Raw genomic sequence first — 17,203 nt, forward strand, 5'->3', positions numbered from 1 at the left:
TGGTGCTATCGATGTCGGACAGCGCTGAACACCAGCTGGTGTTTCCACCTCCAAAGAAAATGATGATCTGCCAATCACGCTGGCTGTTGCGGGTAAAGAGGTGGCAGGTCTGCGTCTCAAAACAGGTGTGACTGCTGCCCCCCCAGTCACAGAGGATGAAAAGGCCGCGGATGCACAAGATGTTGCAGACTGTGGTTGGCCCGGCTGGCTAGGCCGCATTGTAGCACAGTGAGCTTCCCACTGCAACTTATGCTTCATAGCCATGTGCCGGTTCATGCATGAAGTACTCAAACTATGGATTTTTTGGCCTCTACTTAGCTTTTGCTGACAAATGTTACAGATAAAATGATTTGGGTCATCCTTATCGATCTGAAAAAGTGCCCAGGCTATGCAAAGCTTAGCACCCATGCGACCTGAAGAGCCGCCACAACTTGTGGTCAGAGGCAGAGTTGTGTTTATGGCTGCAGTTGTTGACGTGCTTCCAGTACTACGTCTCTGTCCAGGAAGGCGCAACCTGACCTCGTCGTCACTAGCATCCTCCTCCACCTCCTCTGCTGACCTCATCAACTGGCTTACTGTGGGTTTACAGTAAGTGGGATCTCCAACCTCGTCATCATCACCCTGTGTGTTATCACACCCGTCGTCCTCAGAGCCAACCTCTTCCTGACCTGACAAAAAACTCAAGTTGTCGCTCCAATCAGGTATTTGAGTCTCATCATCATCTTCCTCATTGTCTCCACCAACAGGAGTTACCGTTTGGGAACGAGGGTCTACATTATGGTCAGAACCTTCTGCGTCTGTTCCTGGATCCGACTCATAACGATTCTGGGCATCAGTGCAGATCATTTCCTCATCTGGATTCACAGAAGCTCTGGAGCCGACCTCTGATTCCCAGGCTATAGTATGAGTAAACAGCTCTGCAGACTCAACCATCTGTTCTATCCCATACTCAGACGGGCAGCTGGAGACATGGGAGCTGTGAGGAAGCAAGTGTGATTGGGGTGACACCTCTGAGGACTGGAGTATTTGTGATGTTGAAGTTGCGGTGGAGGAGAGCCCACTTAAAGGAGCACTTGATATCCGTTGAAGCACCTGCTGTTTTTGTGCCTCATCTGGAATTTGTAGCGATTGGCGTGGCCGTAAGAAAGGGATCTTATCACATTGTCCGCTAAAAGAAGTAGACATCTTAGTTTGGCTGGAAGATGGTCTTTCTTCTGCAGATGTTACTGTTGCTTTAACACCTACCCCACGGACACAACCTTTTTTTCCCTCCCCAACACGCCTATTCCCCTTTCCACCAGCAGCAGGCCTTTTTCCACTCATTTTGGTGGTTAACTATTTGACAACTCTGGAGTTGTTTGCACATAAAACAATGGATGGGAACCGAGCAGAGCAGAGTGGCCAAACTGTGGTATTAGCCCAAAAGTATTGGCTTGGTTAGATGCAGTAAAACAATTTTATTACATGCACAGGTGGTGGAGGTTAGTATAGATGGACTAATAGAACAAGTCCCACACACTGCTACAAGCCCAAATATTTTTTCAGAGCTAGATGCAGATAAAAATTATTTTGAATTTGCAACCTGGTGGATGTTAGTATAGATGGACTAATAGAACAAGTCCCACACACTGATACAAGCCAAAATATTTTTTCAGAGCTAGATGCAGATAAAAATTATTTTGAATTTGCAACCTGGTGGAATTTAGTATAGATGGACTAATAGAACAAGTACCACACACTGCTACAAGCCCAAATATTTTTTTAGAGCTAGATGCAGATGAAAATTATTTTGAATTTGCAACCTGGTGGAGGTTAGTATAGATGGACTAACAAAACAAGTCCCACACACTGCTACAAGCCCAAATATTTTTTCAGAGCTAGATGCAGATAAAAATTATTTTGAATTTGCAACCTGGTGGAGGTTAGTATAGATGGACTAATAGAACAAGTCCCACACACTGCTACAAGCCCAAATATTTTTTCAGAGCTAGATGCAGATAAAAATTATTTTGAATTTGCAACCTGGTGGAGGTTAGTATAGATGGACTAATAGAACAAGTCCCACACATTGCTACAAGCCCAAATATTTTTTCAAAGCTAGATGCAGATAAAAATTATTTTGAATTTGCAACCTGGTGGAGGTTAGTATAGATGGACTAATAGAACAAGTCCCACACACTGCTACAAGCCCAAATATTTTTTCAGAGCTAGATGCAGATAAAAATTATTTTGAATTTGCAACCTGCTGGAGGTTAGTATAGATGGACTAATAGAACAAGTCCCACACACTGCTACAAGCCCAAATATTTTTTCAGAGCTAGATGCAGATAAAAATTATTTTGAATTTGCAACCTGATGGAGGTTAGTATAGATGGACTAATAGAACAAGTCCCACATACTGCTACAAGCCCAAATATTTTTTCAGAGCTAGATGCAGATAAAATTATTTTGAATTTGCAACCTGGTGGATGTTAGTATACATGGACTAATAGAACAAGTCCCACACACTGCTACAAGCCAAAATATTTTTTCACAGCTAGATGCAGATAAAAAATATTTTGAATTTGCAACCTGATGGAGGTTAGTATAGAATGATGCTATGCCCAAAAGGTTTTACTTCACTAGGTGCAGTAAAAAAAATGGTATTCTATACACAGGTGGTGTAGCTTGCAACACAGATAGGCTACTCCACTGACTAACACACACTGCAAGAGGCCAAAAAGGATTTGCTTTGCTAGATTTAGCCAAATGCTGTGAAAAAAACTTGCACAGCACTAAAACAGACCTGCCTGGCAAAAAGTAATAGGAACTCATGTAACCTAGCCCTCAAAAGGACTGCAGTTACAATTAGTCTTTACTCCCAACCTATCTATTTAAGAGCACAGACCTGCCTGATAAAAGTGATAGGAACTGATGTAACCTAGCCCTGAAAAGGACTGCAATTACAATTAGTCTTTACTCCCAACCTATCTATTTAAGAGCACAGACCTGCCCGATAAAAGTCGTAGGAAATGATGTAACCTAGTCCTTAAAAGGACTGCAATCACAACTATTCCCTACTCCCAAGCTATCTGTAGATTTGTGCGAAAATTGGCTTGAAATTAACAAAGTATAGCGCACACAGCAACAGCGGTGCCGTCTAACACGCAGCTGCAGCAGTGAGAAAATGGTGGCGACGGGGAAAATGGCTGGGTCTTATAGGGCAAGGACATGTGACATACACTGCCAATGACACATGCCCTTGCTTGTGTGAAAAAAAGCAGTGTGTGCACTGCTGATAGGCTGACAGATTGCACCTCCCCACTGTAAATGCGGGAAAGAGAAAAAAAAATGGAGATCTTCATTATTTATGCAGAGATCCATCCCCTGCCCCTCCCCCCGCCCCGCTGTACACTCAAACTGCGTATTAACATTAATTTTCAGCATTACTGAGCAAAAATCCAGTTGTGATTTTGGTGCATGAACAGTTATCGAACATAACCTCGAACAGCCAAATTTTTTTCAAATTGTTCGGGTTCGTCGAACGGCTCGAACACCGCCCAAAACAGCTCGAATTTGAGATTGGCGAACAGCTCGAGTCGCACACCACTCATCTCTAGTTGGTAGGTGATCAAATACTTATTTCATGCAAAAACATGCAATTTAAATATGTAAAAATCTTACAACGTGATTTTTTTTAAGATTCTGTCTTTCACAGTTGAAATGTACCTACTATAAAAATTACAGACCTCTCCATTGTTTGCAGCTGGGAAAATTTGCAAAATCGGCAGTGTATCAAATACTTATTTTCCCCACTGTACATTTTCATCATAGGTCGATAAGGATTATATGAAGCAGTCTTAGGAGCATAGATTGCTTCATACCAAGGAAACATTGGCTGTGTTACATAGCCGGTGTCTACCAGTAACTACAACAGCTGGAATTTAATCTGATTGCTGTAGCTTAACTTAAATGCCTTTACAAATTTCTGACCGCATCATTTAAGTTACATCAGTTCCAGCACACGCTGTCACAAGATTTCATTGGCTCCCTACAACCTGATCATTTAAAAAAAAAATTACAGAAGGAAAAGAAGGTTAAAAAATAATAAAACATTATACAACATATATTCAACAGCTGTACTTCTAAGAACTCAAGCACAGACTGCTTTCATCAACAGGCTGATGATATCTGTGTGATTTTAGCAAGTGACAGGAATAGGAAACTATCTGAGACACATTCCATAATATTCTTTTTAAGTCAAACAAAGTTTCAGCCAATCACAGACCACATTGGTCATGTGACTGAAGAATAGTCCAACATCACTTCCTGTTCTGCTGGAAATCAGCAGAGCAGTCTGTGCTGAAGCCACAGGGGATAGCACATGACAATGTTAGCATTTAGAAAAAAACAAATATGCAAATTGTCTCTTCAGAGAGGAAGAGGACTAGAACTCTAGTGTCATCTATTGGAAGCAGCAATCCTAAAAGTCAATATCAACTCTTTAACGAGCCTTGCAATATGACTTAGGAAAAAAGCCAACTTGTATGGCTCGTTAAAGAGTCGATATTGACTTTTAAGATCGGTGCTAGAGTTCTAGTCCTCTTCCTCTCTGAAGAGAACATTTGCATATTTTATTTCCCAGAGGAGCATGCATGGCTTATACGTCTCCTCACTCTGACATGCCAAGCCTGGCTTGAAACTCTCCACAGGGAAAAACATTACCCCTTACATCCCAGAAAAAAAACAAATAAACCTAGTTGGTAGGTCATAAAGGAATCATGGTAACGGGTAGATTTCCAAGGATCTCATTGTCTTCATCTCATACATCACCTACTAAAACAATGCAATATTAATAATGACTACAACACGATGAATGTTTAGTGTCCATGATTAAATAAATTTCAACAGAATCCTAATCAGTAGCCAATTAGTGCACCCAGTATGCCTCAAACTCCTAAAGTTTTGCAATAAATAGCGAATATATTAAGTCAGTAATTTAAGTCTCATAATAAATATTCATTCCAGGTTTATTTATTTATAGTTCTAAGCACACAGCTGAAAGTACAAGATTAGCTCTGATCCCATGATTACTGTTCTAAATTTCCCATAATAATAGCATTCCTGCTGTAGACAATATCTTTATGTTGTATTCCAAATCCAATGCTATGAAACAAATTACCGTATTTTTCAGACTATAAGACGCACCGGACCATAAGACGCACCTAGGTTTTAGAGGTGGAAAATAGGGGAAAAAACTTTTGAAGTAAAAAATGAGGAGAACTGTAACTCCGCATGTTCTTCAGCTCCTATGGCATGCCAGGAGTTATAGTTCACCCCATATTTGTCATGTGGTTTTCCTGAGGAGAACTATAACTCCTAGCATGTCATGCAGCTCCTATGGCATGCTGGGAGTTAGAGTTCACCACAGCGGTAGTGTTTTACTGTGTGTGCTTAAAGTTACTCTACAGTATAATGCTTGCCTCACTGTTTCTTGTCGGGACCGCGCTAGACAGGGAGTGGTGGGGTCGGACTGCAGGGAGATGGATCACGGAACCGGAATCAACAGCGCTGTTATGAATTCATTATGGCCATGTTAGACAGGAGTTAGTGGGCGGTCTCCGGTCCAGATCACGTGTTTTTCTATCTATGTTCCATGTCCTTCATCTGTAGTTTTTACCGTTTCTATCATATTATGGCACCTTTATGAACATTGGCCTGCATATACCGCGATGTCTGAACGCTGTGGTGTCACCGTCCCTCTGCACCTGTGGGCTTTCGGCATCTTAATTGATGCCAACGCCCCCTGGATGCCTTGGTAACGGTGACGCTGCCACGTCACACATGGACATGCACGGTGCGGGATTCGTGGCCTATGACGAGTATCGCATCAACACCGGTGACGTGATTTGCGTCATCAGAGACAAGCGCAATGCACACCAAGCCGCGCACTTCCGGGTGCGCGGGCTGCGCCGGCATGAACATGTGCAGGGAATGGAGCTTGGGTGGGTGCACTCCGCATGGCGCCTCTGCACTTGTGGTGCCTTGTTGGGGGTGTGCCCACCTTTGCACATGTGCAATAATTTCTCCGGGCCCTATTTATAGCAGACTGCCATTATGGATATACACCCCTTGAGAAAGGCTTATGCCGAAACGCGCGTTGGGGGAGGTGCATTGTGTGGCGGGTCTGGATCCTATGAGACCAAGGTAATACAATGCAATGGTAATACTGCCATGGTTATGTGGGATAATATAATCTATGTAAATCGATGACATATAGCCATGTGACCTATAAATAGCATGTGACTTCTCACATTTTGTACTTTATATTAAGTATACCCATTGCATGTCCTTATATTCAATAACCTAAATACATTAATCCAGTACCCACCACCATAAGCACTTTAGTTGTTATTTTTATGGGGGAGGCGCTCTATGTGGTTGGTTTAAACTTCAAGTTATTGAGATAATATGTTATGTGGATGGTATAATATATGCAAATTAAGCAACATAGCCTATAGATAGCACGTGATTTATTATATTGTGTACTATGTAGTGTGCATACCCTCTGCATATTTCTGGATTTAATATATCAGTCCAATATATACCACTATGAGCACCTTAGGTGTTGGTTTTTATTTATTTGTATGATGCACTTTATTCCATTTGTCTGTAACCATGACATTAATAAAGATATTTATACATTTTTTCACATATTGATGACCTAGTACCATTCATTTTTTTGACCCTTGGGTCACCCTCCTTTCTGGTAGCGCATAGCGCAGTTGGTCTATAAATCCTTCCCTATAGTAGCATAAAATAATATGGTTTCTGTCTATATGACTATGCTACGGTTTTCTCGAAGTTCTCTTTTATCTCTAAGTTTAGTACAGTGATGAATTTCAGGTGCCAGGTCAGCCCCCATCAAATACTTCTGTATTGAGCATACAACTCCTACTTTATCCTGAACAATAATAATAAGATACTAGTTGATGTTACTAGCCATCATCAGAGTATGAACCATACAGGAACTACAATACTGATGAGACATAGTCAGAATCATACATGAACATTTATGCCAGGTACCTTATAGTTGACATCTTCTATTATTAGAGTTGTTCACATTCTTTTCCTCTCTATCTGGTGCAGGCACCATTATGATATTTCACATACCACATACCTTCCTTGTTCTCCCGCCTTCTGCAACACAAGCCAACATGGTGCCCTTAAAAATAAGAATGTCATTATAATGCTCATAAATAAAAATATTTGCCCATGTTGTGCCCCTGAATAATAATTGCTCTTAACTATGCTCCGTGCACATTTATGACTCTTGTAAAATATTGCCATCATGCTATCCTCGCTTATGAACCATAAACTCGACATCATCTTCCCGTATGAAGTATGATAACACATCATCAACCCTTATAATCTATAACCTGACACTCCATCCCCATTCACAAACTAATACATCACACTTTTCCCTCCTTCATGCTGTCTCTTCCACCATTTCCCCCCATGCTGTCCCTATCTCCACACTGCCCCCTCCAGTCTGTCCCCATCTTCAGTGCATACACCCCTTTCTATATTACCCATTGTTTACATGGTTCCCAATGGGGAATAATATTATAGGGTGTGTCCAGCCTAAAATGAAAAGTCTGCAGTCACGCTGTGTGCTGCGAGGATTTGCCATTGTCTGCCTCGGGAACGGCGGTCAAGTATGCGATTGACTATTGCAATCTCCTACTATGTGTACATAGATTGCAGGCATTTTTTGACTATTCACACAAATCCAATTCCAAATTGTTTGAAATCGCTGGGACCTGAAAATTTAATAAAATTCAACTTGAATTTGATTTATATCTGCTTCTACTTTGTAGGAAATTCTCTTTAGGTTGTTAGATATTTTAATTTATATCTTAAAGTACAGTTGTGTGTTACTCTTAAACATGTTCAGAAAAAGCAAATATTAGCTGAGTTATAGAGTGACAGGACAATCATCTATGTTACTGTTGATTCCAGTGTATTGCTATACATCAGTAAGTAACTCTATATCGTACTTTAGAAACAGCCACACCTTATCCAAATACCGGACTGTTCCGCTTGAGTAAGCAGCACTGTTTAGAATGGGCTCTTAGATTTACAGCTGAGGAGTTTCCTGCTCTGTAGTTTGCAGTGTGGAGACAGTTGATGTACTTGGGTACTGGACTGAAGATCTTGTATCCTGCAGCCGTCTGGAATAGTTTAATTCTAGATGAGATGTACGAGTGTCCTGAAACAGAATCAAGCAAGGTATGCTTTTTATGTTCTCAATGGGCATCTTAATACTTCTTTATAGCCTTCCTAATATTTTTAAATTGTGTACTAAATGTCCATAAGATGTTGATGAATATATTTCTACGGATTTTAGGATACTTACTTTTAAACTATATGTGGAATGCTACTATTAATTCAGCCATGAGAAATTTGTTTATGGCCACAAGTTATTTTACATGTAATTTTTTAGGGCACAGGTATCGCTATTTTTTAAATTTTGCCATGAATGTAAAGGGGATCTCTTGAGATATTGCTTTGCGATGCCAGAATTTTATCCTTGGTCTGTCTGCTGCTCTATCCCATGGCTATAACAGAAACATGCACACGTCATCATTCATATAACTGATCTTGAATGACATGCAATCTCATTGACTTTTTTTATTATTTTTTTTTTTACCCCAAAACTTTTGCATTCAGTATAATATTAGTTAGGACATATTTGACATTCAAAATCTCTTGCAGTTTTGCATAAACTGTATGATATCCCTTGCCTCTGATGAGAATTTAGGTATCAAAGGCCAGCGCAAAGCACCTCATTTATATGATAATTACATATAAGCAGTGGCTAGTGATTCACGATTCAAGTCATTTGGTCCTTTGGGACTTGTATGTTTACAAGACAGCAAGTATGTGATTATGTCGTGCTAATTAGTTTCCAGGTGACTGGAAAAATGAGCCCACATTCAATAATTGTATACTCCATAGGTCCATTTCCTAGTAACAAAGTTAATTCTAATTGAATAACTAATCCTCATTGAGTCAAATGAATGTGATTATGCTTAAAACACTCCTTTTTGCATGGTTACAAGATGAAAATGATGTTAATTCTTTTTTGTTACCATAGCTATTCATAATGTATATATATATTATATATTAAATATATTTATTTATATATAGTCATATATATATATATATATATATATATATATATATTCATACACACATACAACTAGATATAAAGCAATTGACTGAATGTGTGAAAAATATGCTACATAAAAATTCAGAATGAATGTGAAATATTAGAATTCCGGGTAATACAGTCAAGTGCACGCCATAATCAGATTTCAGATTGGCTGATATTTTACAGATGTGCCCCTTGCCATTACCTGAGCCGCAGTAATTTATTTTGATACAACATGGTGTGCTTGGTAGCTAAAATCTACACGGAAAAATGGTTGACTGGAGAAGGCCAATCCATTGTCACTATTCACAATGTTTACTGTAAAGAAAAATATAATGACAATGTGCCAGTATACCCCAACGAAATGAGGATAAATGCTGTCCTCTCTGTAGGAGAGCTTTATGAATTCTGATCATGCAATCAAGGTGGCATGAATTATGGCCTTTCCAGATTGGGAGAAGAGCTACCCTATCTATGAAAAAAGAATTAATGCCTTTCTTAGACAGCTGGGTTCAGATGAAAAAGGAGACATATCAAAAATTTAAATTTCTATCACATAGAAAAAAATAAACTCTTCAGCCTAAGCTGCTGACAAGTTATTTTACAGTCATGGCCAAAAGTGTTGGCACCCTTGAAATTGTTCCAGAAAATTAAGTATTTTTCCCAGATAATTATTGCAATTGCACATATTTTGTTATACACACGTTTATTTCATTTGTGTATATTGGAACAACACAAAAAAACAGAGAACAAAAGGCAAATTAGACATCATTTACACATAACTGTAGTACAAAAAAAATGCTAAAAAACTATTAATTGTCTATAATTTTTGTGCAATTTGTCCAGCAATTTGTTCAGGTTTCTAGCCCTAATATAAAAGCAGTAATTATCACCGTTATAGGAAGTTTCGCCCCCAGCAGTTCGCCCCCAGCAATTTGCCCCCAGCAGTTCGCCCCCATCTGTTCGCCCCCAGGTACACTTCGCCCCCGCACATTTGACCCCTATCATTTCGCCCCCAGGAAGATTCGCCCCCGCACATTTCGCCCCCGGACGTTTCGAACTGGGGGCGATATGTAAGGGGGCGAGATGTGCGGGGGCAAAACATCCTGGGGGCCAAATGCTGGGGACGAAATGTGCGGGGGCAAAATGTACCCGGGGGCGAATTGCTGGGGGCAAACTGCTGGGGGCGAACTGCTGTGGGCGAAACATCCAATTCCCAATTATCACAGATGGCCCCTTTGATTTACATGCGTGCTGTGACCTTGTGATCAAAATGGCAAAAAAAAAATAATAATATTTTTTTATGTTTATAGCGCCAACATATTCTGCAACATTAAACTTATGACTGTCTGTGTAAGACATTGTTCACAATGCTGAAAGGGTAAATAAGTGGCTAATCTCAACTACTATTAAAAAGACGATGAAATAAAAGCAAATAAAATATAAAACTAGTCATCTCTAATGCATCCAGATCTAATAGATAAAAGTGGAATAAATGAATTTGGCATTGATCGTTTTTATCTAGCTTAGTTCTTACTGCTGTATTAGTGAATAGTACCTCACTTTAGCACTGTGACTAACTATGGGGGCAACTCCAAACACAGGATGCTTTTGCCTTTTCACAAAGTGTCTCTCAGGATCACAATGGGCATTCCACAAAGATGCTTTCCTGTAATATCAACCTAATTGCTTTCTAATAGGAGAGTCTTAAAAGGTGACCCCTACTGCCTCCAATAAAAATGGAGGGAACTACAGGAGAAAATGCATGTGAAGATAAGATAGTAAAAAAGGACACATTTAACAAAGACTGTCATTTAAGCAATAATAGAAGCACAGACATAAAATAAAAAACCTCAGTTCCTGCTGTTCTTGTGTTGTATGTGTCCAGATAATCTTGCCGAGAGGTACAGTCAGAAAGGTCACGATTCTTTGTAAGAACTGGGAAACAATGGTTTCAGAGCAATAACTAAGTTTTAGTACTATGGCGTTCCTAGCATCTGCCTTACAAGAACATACTTTCCTAAGACAGTTGGTACAATTGCAAGTGACAAATGAAAAAGGTGAATGCAGCAGAGAAAATAATTAGACTGCTATCAAGCTGGCCAGTGACCAACATGTTTAATATCTCAATCCACTCATTTTCAATATCCAGCATAGTTAGAATATAATACATTTTAAGATGTCTTTAAATATTAAAAAATATATCTTTTTTCTTAAACTGAAAGTTTTATCTATAAAAAATAAATTGGGTATTTCAATCAGTGGATGTGGAGAATCACACTCCCCTTGAGTGTTATACAGAGGTACAACACTAGGGAAATGCTTTCCCCCAGGATCTAAGATAAAAGCCAATAGTAGCTAAAGGGGCAAAGTATTTCCCTAATGCTACTGCCTCTATGTTATATTTTTATAGGGAATAAATGCACATTTGAACACATGGCTCCAAGAAAACTTTCTGTTATGTTTTGGCGGCTCTTGGCAGATTAGCTAATTCTTTTAGGGATTCAGTAGGGCTCCCCGTTTTCTTGGAGCCTACTCTACATGACAGGAGATTTGGCAAGTTGGACCCAAATGTCTAGGAATTCGGGCCAAAGCACTAACAAAATAATGACTTTGTACTCGCAACTGCTATTACAGGTTTGTGTCGGTCTAGAGTGTAGTTGACTATTTGCAATGAACTGATCCCAGCAGTAAGTTGTTCTGAAAACAGTTGTATATTAAGCTGTAGGTCTCATCACAGTGGGAAATTCATCACTATTCTTGTTACATTTATAGAACTCAAGCAGTGGAAGGTCTGCTGTATACATCACATAGATACACTGAGACTGCTGTATATATATCACATAGGAGACACTGAGAAAGCTGTATATATCATATAGGAGACAACTGGAATGGTGCATATACATCACATAAGAGAAACTGGGACTGGTGTATTGTATATACATCACATTGGAGACACTGGAACTAGTGTATATACAGTACAGACCAAAAGTTTGGACATACCTTCTCATTTAAAGGTTTTCTGTATTTTCATGACTATGAAAATTGTACATTCACACTGAAGGCATCAAAACTATGAAATAACACATGTGGAATTATATACTTAAGAAAAAAGTGTGAAATAACTGAAAATAAGCCTTATATTCTAGGTTCTTCAAAGTAGCCACCTTTTGCTTTGATGACTGCTTTGCACACTCTTGGCATTCTCTTGATGAGCTTCAAGAGGTAGTCACCGGAAATGGTCTTCAACAATCTTGAAGGAGTTCCCAGAGATGCTTAGCACTTGTTGGCCCTTTTGCCTTCACTCTGCGGTCCAGCTCACCCCAAACCATCTCAATTGGGTTCAGGTCTGGTGACTGTGGAGGCCAGGTCATCTGGCGTAGCACTCCATCACTCACCCTCTTGGTCAAATAGCCCTTACACAGCCTGGAGGTGTGTTTGGGGTCATTGTCCTGTTGAAAAATAAATGATGGTAAAACTAAACGCAAACCGGATGGAACAGCATGCCGCTGCAAGATGCTGTGGTAGCCATTCTGGTTCAGTATGCCTTCAATTTTGAATAAATCCCCAACAGTGTCACCATCAAAGCACCCCCACACCATCACACCTCCTCCTCCTTGCTTCATGGTGGGAACCAGGCATATAGAGTCCATCCGTTCACCTTTTCTGCGTCGCACAAAGACACGGTGGCTGGAACCAAAGATCTCAAATTTGGACTCATCAGACCAAAGCACAGATTTCCACTGGTCTAATGTCTATTCCTTGTGTTCTTTAGCCCAAACAAGTCTCTTCTGCTTGTTGCCTGTCCTTAGAAATGGTTTCCTAGCAGCTATTTTACCATGAAGACCTGCTGCACAAAGTCTCCTCTTAACAGTTGTTGAAGAGATGTGTCTGCTGCTAGAACTCTGTGTGGCATTGACCTGGTCTCTAATCTGAGCTGCTGTTAACTAGTGTTGAGCCACCCCTGTAGTGTTCGAGTTCGGTTCGGTTCGTCGAACACCCGTGTGTTCGCCGAACTGTTCGTCGAACTGTTCGTCGAACACTTTCGAACACCGTTAAAACCAATGGCAGGCAAACAAAAACACATAGAAACACATAGAAAACACCTTCAAAGGTGTCCAAAAGCTGACAAACTGCTCAGAAGACACAACTAACACATGGAAAAGTGACAAGTACATATAGTCATGCGAAAAGAAAAGAGGTGGAGGAGTAAAAGGAGGGGGAGACACAGATATAGGCATGTCATGCCCTTCTAAAACCCAAAAAGTGAGAAGCCGACACGTTCAGTCTGCTCCTGCCCATGCCACCTCCGTGTCGCCGGGTTTGTGCCAGAGCCGCGGTGAACCCTGACGGCCAGCCCCCCTCTCCCAATACTGGTGCCTGTCCGCTGGTGGGTCGAGCGAGCCCCCCTGTGGTGGAGGCAGCTCTAAGCTTTTTAATTTAAATTGTCTCTCTAATTTGAATGAATACACTTTAAATCCATTTACAAGGATCTATTGGAGGGCAAGTCTCATGCCAGCAGCCGCGTAATTCCATCTCCAGTAGCGTCCACTAAAGCTGCTGCAGTTAAAAAGCTTTTATAAGGATCGAGCTCGGCTGTCCACTGCAAGGCATCCTACTGCCAGTCCCAGCCCCTATGCCTTGGGGTGCCTCCTGATGCTCTTCACTGAGTATCCCGTGGTCCCGAAGCATTTCCTTTGAAAAAATTAAGTGTCCAAACTACAGGTGGTGTAGCTTGCTTAACAGCCGGGATAATCCGCTGACTAGCAGAGACTGCTACTAGGCACAAAGTATTTCCTGGGCTAGATGCAGTTAAAAATTTGTAATTAGATACTCTCATTGGATGCTGAGAAAGCATTCCATAGAGTCTCCTGGCACGCCATATATGATTCTCTTAAAAAGCTTGGGGTAGGGGTCTAGGGGACCCTTTTATAGCCAAAATCACGGCCCTGTATCACAATACGTCACCTAGGCTGAAGATAAATGGAACTGTAGCACCCTGAGGGCTCGGTTGCTACAGAGGTATTGCACCTCACCCAGAGGTGTGATATCTCACTCTCAGGTAAGGATGGAGTGTGGATCAGGACCCCGACACCTGCAAGCATTACACCACATTGCCGTGGGGCAGGGCGACCAATATGTCCCTGAGATCGGCACGACAGTCACTGACCCTGGCTGGAGTGGGGGGAGGGAACACTGAGGAAGGGGAACCCTGTAGTGCAGGAGCAGGGAGGAAGCAGTTCCTTGGTGCATTGATAAGGGCGAATAAGAGGTGGGCACCATATTAGTTCAGTGCAGAGAAGTCTGAGTAGAAGTGACAGGGAGCAGGGGCTCTGCATGAGCTCTGCTCCGGAGGCGGGCCTAGTAACACAGGCCCAGGCCTGGAAGAGGGAGAAGGAAGGAAGAGGAGCGGAGAAGGCTCCAGGAACGAGGAACGAAGGGATCCCAGGGTTGCAGACGGGCGAGTCGCCACCGCACGCCCGAATCCACCTGCGTAGAGGGGTCAGGCCAAAGGGGGAGACCGGACCGGTCCCTGAAACTAGTGGAGGCGGGAAACGACCCTCAGCTAGAAACCGGAGGCTGTGACATTTTATGTGGCGCAGCCCCTCGCTACACCCGCTAGGAAGGCACCACATAGGGTCAGGGAAACTGGTGCCAAGTTTACCAAGAGGAGGCCCGAGGCAGCCGGACAGAAGCGTTGGTAAGAAAGGCCAGACAAAGGACACACAAAGGGGGTCCTGTGAAGCGCTCCAAAGTTATCTGGGAGTTGTCTGAGCCCCTCACCTGGTGAGCACAGTACGACGTGGGCAGCCCTTACCTGCAGACGTGGTCTGGATAATAAGAACTGTGAGTAAAGGCCCTGGACTGCATCACTGACTCCGTGTCGTTACTGCTGCTGCCCTGCACCATCACCCCCATCCTCCGCATACACTGCCCTGAGGCTATACTCCTCCCGTGGGGAGTTATGCTACACTCTGCTGCACCCACAACAACTGCTTTAGCGATCTGCCCTGCAGCCGCGGTTCACTCTGACTGCAATCCACGGGTGGCGTAGTCGAACATTTAAACATCAAAACCACATAAATAGTTCCGCCACTGGTTTGACCACCCTGAGCCACGGAACCGGGTCGCCGCCACGAAGACTACAACCACCAGCATCCACCAAAAAGGGTCCGGCTCCGGGTGTCCCAAGGCCCAGGGGGTGCGTCAGAACATTTTCATCACCTTTCACAATCACCAATGGGACAAGGCAGGGATGTCCTCTGTCCCCTCTTTTATACATCCTAGTGACGGAGCACCTGCTCTCATCAATTCGCCATAACCCAAATATTAGGTGGATTGAGGTGGGAGGCACCGAGTACAAGTGCTCTCTATTTGCTGATGATGTCCTAGTATATATCACTCAATCACATATATCCATCCATGCTGTTATGGCTGAAATAGATCACTTTGTTACATGGTCAAATTTTAAAATCAATGCAGCGAAGTCTGAGGCCCTCGATGTCTCCCTCCCCAAATCCATATAGGATTCCATCCAGTCCAACTTTCCCTTTGCCTGGCCCTCACAGGGTATCAAATGCTTAGGAATTCCTATTCATAGAGACCTCTCCCATCTATGTTATCTTAATTTTGGGCCCTTTATTGAACAACTCCATACAGACCACGGTTGGCAAGTTAGAACTGTAAGATTCACTACGTGAACCACTGGTGTTTTGTGGAAAAGCACATGTACACTGTGTTCCAAATTATTATGCAAAAAGTGTTTAGGAGTGATAAGGGAAGAATTTGTTTGTTTGTCAGTTAAACTCATTGATGGTGATGTGTGTCAGGGCTCTTTATATCACTGTAAGCAATTGCAGACACCTGTGCTAATTAGTTTGGCAGGTGTGTCCAATGAAAGGCAAGACTACTTAAGAAGGCTGTCTCACATTATTAAGCAGCCTACATTTTCTGCCAAAATGGGAAAGAAAAAGGATGTGTCGGCTGCTGAGAAGCAACAAATTGTGGAGTGTTTAGGTCAAGGCATGACTATAATCAACATTGTGCGATGATCAGGATGAAGTGTCTTGGCAATCAAGAAGTATGTAGCTGATTCACAGTACACACGTGTGCGTGCTGATAAGGGCAAATTGAGGACTCTTTCCTACAGGCAATTACGTGAGGTTAAAAGAGCAGCGGCAAAAAAGCCTTGTCATAGCAGCAGACAAGTTTTTGAAGCTGCTGGTGCCTCCAACGTCCCCCGAACAACAAGATACAGGGTCCTTCAGAGGTTTGCAGATGTGCATACGCCATCCTGTCGACCTCCTCTATCCACTTCACACAAGCAGAAACGGCTCCAGTGGGCCAAACATTACATGAAGACTGATTTCAAAACTGTTTTGTTCACGGATGAGTGCCGTGCAGTGCTCGATGGTCCAGATGGATGGAGTGGAGGATGGCTGGTTGATGGACACCCCACGCAAACACGGCTACAGCGCCAACAAGGAGGAGGTGGAGTAATGTTTTGGGCTGGAATCATGGGGAGAGAGATTGTCGGCCCCTTTAGGATCCCTGAAGGCGCTAAAGATGAACTCCATAATGTATGTGGATTTTCTCAAACAGCACTTCCTGCCATGGTTCTAGAAGAAGAACCGTGTATTTCACAGCAAGATCATTTTTTTGCATGATAATGCACCATCTCATGCTGCACATAAAACATCTGCATCTCTGGCTGATATGGGCATAAAAGGGGACAAACTTATGGTGTGACCCCCATGCTCCCCTGACCTCTATCCCATTCAGAACCTCTGGAGCATCATCAAAAGGAGTGTCTATGATGGCGGGAGGCAGTTCACATCTAAGCAACAGCTCTGGGAGGGTATTCTGTCCTCATGCAAAACAATTGAAGCAGAAACCATCCAAAACCTGACAAATTCAATGGACGAGAGAGTTCAGAAGCTCCTTTCGAACAAGGGGTCCTATGTGAAAATGTAACATCACCTAGAATAAAGTTTTGAGTTGAAAACT

At 42.2% G+C, this 17,203-nt stretch overlaps 1 protein-coding gene across 1 annotated transcript in view; it reads left to right on the forward strand.

Annotated features, from left to right (window-relative positions):
• Positions 1 to 8,098: 8,098 nt before the first annotated feature.
• The window catches only part of LOC141165727 (dynein axonemal heavy chain 3-like), a 2,796,342-nt gene continuing 2,787,237 nt past the window's right edge, over positions 8,099 to 17,203 (forward strand). Inside the window, exon 1 of the mRNA XM_073651577.1 lies at positions 8,099 to 8,271. Within this exon, the coding sequence (XP_073507678.1) occupies positions 8,170 to 8,271 (102 nt within the window). The 5' untranslated portion in view covers positions 8,099 to 8,169. The remainder of the gene's footprint in view (positions 8,272 to 17,203) is intronic.

Source organism: Phyllobates terribilis, unplaced genomic scaffold (genome assembly GCF_046119375.1).
Source record: "Phyllobates terribilis strain yellow unplaced genomic scaffold, ASM4611937v1 Scaffold_11__3_contigs__length_659146591, whole genome shotgun sequence".
NCBI classification, from domain to species: domain Eukaryota; kingdom Metazoa; phylum Chordata; class Amphibia; order Anura; family Dendrobatidae; genus Phyllobates; species Phyllobates terribilis.